The sequence below is a fragment of the Corvus cornix genome, chromosome 1, assembly GCF_000738735.6.
Source record: "Corvus cornix cornix isolate S_Up_H32 chromosome 1, ASM73873v5, whole genome shotgun sequence".
NCBI lineage: Eukaryota > Metazoa > Chordata > Aves > Passeriformes > Corvidae > Corvus > Corvus cornix.
In genome coordinates this window covers 85,007,122-85,013,649 of record NC_046332.1, presented here as the reverse complement: position 1 = coordinate 85,013,649, position 6,528 = coordinate 85,007,122, and the positions used below count along the sequence as shown (strand labels likewise).

The 6,528-nt window shown below is 37.1% G+C and overlaps 1 protein-coding gene across 3 annotated transcripts in view; it reads right to left on the bottom strand.

Annotated features, from left to right (window-relative positions):
- Nucleotides 1-648: 648 nt before the first annotated feature.
- Nucleotides 649-6,528, bottom strand: part of HERC2 (HECT and RLD domain containing E3 ubiquitin protein ligase 2) — a 104,844-nt gene continuing 98,964 nt past the window's right edge. For all 3 annotated transcript variants that reach the window (XM_039548140.1, XM_039548159.1, XM_039548151.1), the window contains exons 88-93: nucleotides 6,151-6,345; nucleotides 5,941-6,053; nucleotides 4,886-5,076; nucleotides 3,033-3,138; nucleotides 2,289-2,501; nucleotides 649-1,650 (exon numbers count right to left, since the gene is read on the bottom strand). In XM_039548140.1, coding sequence (XP_039404074.1) covers nucleotides 1,378-1,650; nucleotides 2,289-2,501; nucleotides 3,033-3,138; nucleotides 4,886-5,076; nucleotides 5,941-6,053; nucleotides 6,151-6,345 — 1,091 coding nt within the window. In that variant the 3' untranslated portion in view covers nucleotides 649-1,377. The remainder of the gene's footprint in view (nucleotides 1,651-2,288; nucleotides 2,502-3,032; nucleotides 3,139-4,885; nucleotides 5,077-5,940; nucleotides 6,054-6,150; nucleotides 6,346-6,528) is intronic.

The window sequence follows — 6,528 nt, the reverse complement described above, 5'->3', positions numbered from 1 at the left end:
TAAATCTAGTTGGAACAGAAGTCAAATGCACACACTGAACAAGAATGAATCCACTCATAATTGTAAAATGTTAAATTGTAAAATGTTGAATACTCACATATACCTGTCCTAATAATTACAGAAGCAATGGTATGACATCACCTACTAATAGTGTTCTGGCACAATTAATCTTACTCTCCTGTTTTGAAAAACTAGTGCATACCTATCTGTGTGGTCAGGAATGTGTCATAATCAACATGTCATGTGCCAATGTGTCATGACCAGGCCTTGTAAGGTGACTTAATTTTCTCATTGATACAACATTACACGAGTGTCATCATACTCCTCTCATGTTCAGTTACTTCATGACACCTCTCCCTTACACTTCCTCAAAACTTTTTCCCAAGTGTCCATGAATAAAGTCACCATTACTGTCAACAGTAGCCTTAGGAACAACTGCATAAGCAAGGTGTACCTAATCACTACAATTAACACGTTATCTGGACTTGCTCAACTTTACTGTAGCTCACAAAACATCTCTGGCAATGCACCTACTATTGGTGGAGCAGTTTGGTCAAAAGCTGTAAATTGCAGAAACATTTCTTAGTAGAGCTGTTTCAATGTTCATCCCATGTAGGAGCTGCATTACGGTGAAAAAACACATACTGGTTCTTAATGTGGCAGAACTTTTATTTAGAGGGAAATTATAACTTTTGCATTTACATGGCACCAATTATATACAGTACACTTTCCATGATAAGAATTATGATGCTTTCACAGAAAGGTATCAAATTTGAGATAAATAATGCATAAGCTAAAATATACAAACCAGGGGTGGAGGTGAAACTATTGGCCATTTTTAATTATCTATATAAGAATTTCAAGGAATAATGTTTATTCAATGTTCAAAAACTTTTAACAAACTTCTAGTAAAGTTAATTGAAATATTTATAATACTATTCCATTGTTGCACAGTATTTCCAATATACAATCAAGAAGATGCACAGAACACAACACTTAATATGAAAAAACCTATTGCACCCACAATTTAAAGGTTTCACTGCCTTTTGGATGCTGCACTACCATATTTATATAAACATTTACAACACTTCAGTAAACACAAAGGTTCTAAATGTAGTGCAGCATTATGGGGGGCCATTTTCAGCTCTTAAAATAAATGTTAAATGCCCATATACTGTGCCATTTATTTTAAGCTGATGGATTAAGCTGTAATCCTTAAGTCCTACTGTGAGTAGCAAACACACTTTCCCCATGTTCAGAAGATTACCACCCCTCTGACTATATAGTCTCTGTTCTGAAACCTGAACCATCCTTGGCTTCATTGTCATTTTGGCATTTTGCCTCAGTGCTTTTAACAACTATTCCTTATATTACTTTTCAATGGCCTGTTAAGTAGTCCTGTGTAGAATCTGAAGCAAAAGAATCTGCATCTTCATTATCAGAGTCATCACTACTGTCATCAGCGGCTGGCTCTCCCGTCAGCGCTATGCGGGCATAGTCATCAGTGTCTATGGACTTGCAGAAGTGAATGGCATACTTCAGTTTTTCCTCTAGTACCTGCTTACAGGAATACCTGGGCAGCTTCAGGAGAAAGAAGCATGTGTAGGACTCAGGAAGGAAGTGGTCTGGAGGATTGTATTTATCCAATACCTGTTAACAAAAAAAGAAAAAAAAGCATTTTATTTTTGATTCACTGTCCAAAACACAAGTAAGTATTGAAATAATTACGGGATTTTTTTTAGCAGCATGTTATATTTTTGATTCTGACGCTGAAGTTTCTTAGAAGAACAATGAAGAGGCCAAATCCATTTTTCCTACGCTAAATCAATAAATAAAAACAGACATGTATGAGCTGCTTTGACTATGAATATGTGGTTGGGAACAATCTAAAAAAGACTGTTTTACTTCAGAATATATCAAAAGATGATTTCAAGATTGTGTGGTTTTAATTTAGCTGGAATTATTAACTAAACTGAATGAAATGCTAAATAAAGGCCAGCAAAAACAGTTGACTGACTACAGTGGAAAACGATCAAAATTCACAGAAACAAACGCCTGGGAAATTAAATGAATATCCACTTGTCCAAGTCAAGAGAGAAGAATAGTTCTATACATTATATAACTGTTATAGACATTATTTTTGTTTATATATAGACATTATTTATGTTTAATCTGCAATGTAAAGCTGAAAAACAGTTTAATGAAATCAGGCTGTTATGTCATGCTGCTACTTCTCCACTACCAGCTTTTTAAGATGCCTCCAACTTTCCCCATCCCACACACCTTACCTGAATAACAAAGTCCCTCCCCCTAAAGTCTGCAATAGTCCTGGGCAGCCTTGTTCTGCCCCACACAAAACGCAGGAAGAGAGATCGCTCTGTGTTGGAGAAGGATTCCATCACTTCCCAGAACCACTGTATCAAGGAAGCAGTTGGTTCAATGCCTTTGTAAGTTGCTACAGATTTCAGGAGATGAAGTGGAATATCTGGGCTTCCACATACCTGAAAAATAAAATACAGTGATAGGCTACACAAGTCTGATCGAATCAATTCCAGGTGATTTGTTCCCTCCCTTCCTTTAAAATATTTAATCAACTTTTACACTGACAAACTAAGCATTGAAATATTTGAAATGCCATGCATAGTCCCCATGTACAATAATACTGAATATACATCTTCCCATCAGGCAACAGTAATGAATTTTTTTCATATTCCTGAACTTAGGACAAGTATCTCCAATTTACTTCCTAGATCACTGGCATGAAATCACTGGCATGTGGGGATGTTTTGGTGTTGCTTGTTTGTTTCTTCCTGAAATAATTCATTACATCACTGCTCAGCTATATCTAAATAATTTTACTAACACAAAGAGGGCAATTAAACATTTTCTAGTCTTTCCTTGAACTGAATGTTTCAACCACACAGAAATCATTGTAAACAGCATTTAATGTGGGGTTTATATTAGTAAAACAAATGAGTGAATAATCTCACTCCAAGTTAATCTGACAGAAGTAACAGAGCAGAAATTGATACCATAGTTTCCAGTTCATATCCTGTAAAGAGTGAAAGCAGAGGAACTGGAACAACACGAGCCATCCCCTCACGAACTGCTGCAACCTGTTCATCAAATTCATGAAGCCTGCAAAGACACATTTTCAGAGTTTCTGTGAATGTCATTTCTAGCAATTATTTATAGCAATTACTGTGTTATCAAAGCAGCTTTAACCATTCTCCCCAAATGTCCAGCTGTGTACCAAGGAACATTAACAAACATTTATCACAAGATACTTGACTTTCTACACTAATTGCTATTGCACAGCAAGCTCAGTATGAGGAGGTCTCTCCCAATGTTTTACATATTTTATTTCATACATATTTTAGTTCCATGCCTGGCAAAAACAAACCAATACCCCATTTGGAAACAATATGCTCTTGGAAAAGGAGCAGCTGGATCTTGAAACTCTAACTTCAAACATTGTCAGCACTAGACAGACATTATGGTAAAAAAACTGGTCTGAACTAAAATAGGAGATCTGAGGGGACAGTAGGGTTTTTTATTTCAAGACAGGCACAGGTAAGTAGCATTTTGCTGCTTCTGATGCCACACATGATTTGTGCTTTGCTTATTTTTTTTCCCTGTCAAATAATTTCTGAGATGTTTTACAGAGCCCTCCAGAGAGACACATCTCTCACAAGTGCTGTCCTCAGGCTAGCCATCACCAAAATAAACAACGATGCCAGGACAAGTTTGGTCTTTTGCATGCACTTTTCCACATGGATTCTATGCATGTGCTAGTTTTCCCTCTCAAGGGCTTCAGAGAGTTAAAAAACTTGATACTTAACATAACCTTTAAATTATTCTCCACAAGGCCTTTTAACTGTAAAATGCTTTAGAATTGCTCATGTCCTCTGAGGACAGCTGGTACTGGCAAGACAGCAAAGCCATTTCTTCAAAGGAATATCAGCTCCAAATGAAATCTCTCTCTTTAATGTCAGAAGCAGGTCTAAGTATTGGTTCATAACCATTTACAGTGGGGGGAAAAAAAAAGAAATATGAAGGCTGTAATTCACAGTTGTTGGCAGACACTATAACTACAAACTAATAAACAAGTATATAAGGCTCTGATAGAGTCTTGCTCAAGCACTCTCTAAAGAAGAGTGGAATGGGGTGGAGTGAATAAAACAAGCCTGAACCAGTTTCTTATCCAAATTATCTAAATTCACATATTTCAGTAGGCACTAGGCCTACTGCTTCAGATACAAGATGCTTATGATTGTTTCTGAGATGTACTCATCTAGATTAGCTACCTGGCCACATAAGCAACCAAAGGCCAGTCTTCTCAAACACTGAGCAGTTATTTCCCACTGATTTCTGTGCAGTGTTCAGCTTTTGGCACCCATGGGTGCGCATCAATGTCCTACCCAAGGAATGAACACTCTGGTTTGTGCATTCCGACCCAGAGTAAGAATTCAGCCGATACTGCCCTTGACTGCAGTTGATGACATGAAAAAGTATGAGTGCAGCAGTACTAGATCTAAGCTCTTTTCACAAAGAGCTTACTGATCAAGCCTATTACTTTAGCTCATAGGAAGAATTAGATGCATGGGATATTTCTCCACCAGTAAAACTGGCTGCCAAAACAGCTTTGTTGGGACACGTCTAGACCCATACCTGCTCGTTTATGTTGCTTCCTAAAAATTAAGTTTAAGATTTTTCTCCTTGGATACAGTAAGTGAAATCAGAACATCAACACTGTAATCACATGAAAATATTAAAATACTTGTATGTAAGAGGGTAAGGTAGCATATTGTTTAAAAGCTGATACATATTTTTTAAAAGAAAATGCATATTGCTATCAGTGATTTTAATGATTTATTCAACAAACCTGTAGTTTATTGCCAGCCTCACATATTCTGCCCTATTATCCAGTGTAATATGGGTGTACTTGGAACTCAGCTGAATATCTTGACCACTTGCATTAGGCACAGTGAATGGGAGGCTCATAGCTTCAAATTCTTCTGAAGTAGCTTCATTGTCTCGAATGTACATAAGCCCAGGAATAAAATCTTTATCAACCTTTGAAAGTAAGAAACGCGAGTTAAAGTCAGTTTATTAACACTATACAACAGCATCTCTTGCATGCCAAAAGCAGTGCATCGTGTGTCACCTACCAAAAGCTTTGACAAATGCCTGACCACAATTCATCTAACTTGAATTCAAAGCCATAAAATTTCATTAGGTTGGATGGGGGAAAGCGCACATATTCTAGATTTCAATTTTTTTCGAGGGCAAATGCCCTCCAAAAGAAACTGTATCATATAAGAAAGTGGATTTAAAGCTTAAAAGCATAATCATCCCTACCAGCACTGGGTTTGGTACAAAAGGAATCCCCTCACTGACAAGTAAAGGACTCAATGCTTTTACAGTGAGTACATTTCTACATGACAGTATTTGAGAAGGAACTTTTCTTCATAATGAAGACCTAAGTCTTACTCCATATTTACTGAGCTCAGTAAACAGAAACTGAAAGCTTGTGAAATTCAGTAAGTGAGCACAAACCAGTAGTAGTTTGAACTTATTTTCTTTTAGTTCAAAACAGTGCAGGCCCGTGCCCCTAAATCAGTTATTGCATCTTGGTATAACAGTTAACAGCTACAGAAAGGTCTACTGGGAACTAGGAATTCAACCACAAAGATTGTCTAGTCAAACCCATGAGAAGATTTCAGAATGCTCTAGAATTCAAATAGATTATTTAACCACTCTTGAACAACTTAAATTTACAGTTTTAACAGTCAGTACAAATCATCCTTGGCTCAGAATATAAAAGGCCAGTCAAAATACAGTCACATAAAAACCAGGGAAACCAATCACTTGAGAAATTTATGCTGGAGTCGGCTTGTCTTCTGTAAGCTGCATCCTACCCTCGAACTTCCTTCTCACCTCACTGAGATCAGCAATTGTTAGGTTCATTCCTGCAAGCTGTTTCCACACTGGCTCAGCCAGGTTGAGGCTCAGAGGGCTGCCAGTCCGGATAGCAATGCCCAAAAGTACACCTGTAAGTTTTAACATAATTTATTAGTTTTGTTAGATTCCCAATATTCTGACTACACATAAAGCACACAGAATATCAGGAAGTTGCTAAGAAATTACCAAGAAAGCGAAACATGTTCATATGCAGTAGTGACTTGGCAGCAGGATTTAATAGGAAACAATCTCTGTTTGCTCCAGATTCATCTCTTCCATTTGGTGTCACAATTAATAGAGGGGTCAGCCCATTCTGAAGTTCTTCACACATTTCTGCTATTGATTCACTATAACCTCCACCACAATCATCCACAGATTCACCTTGGAGAAGAAAAAAGGCTCAAAATTAAATATTCCTTCAAAAATAACTGAAGTATTGAAACAAACTATATTTTCTCTGTGGGGATAATTGAATAAACAAAAGTTTACTAAAAGCTGCAGCGTTATATCCCTTCATATGAAAATGCTAGAAGTTTGGCTCTGTATTTGGATGCTTCCAGTTCA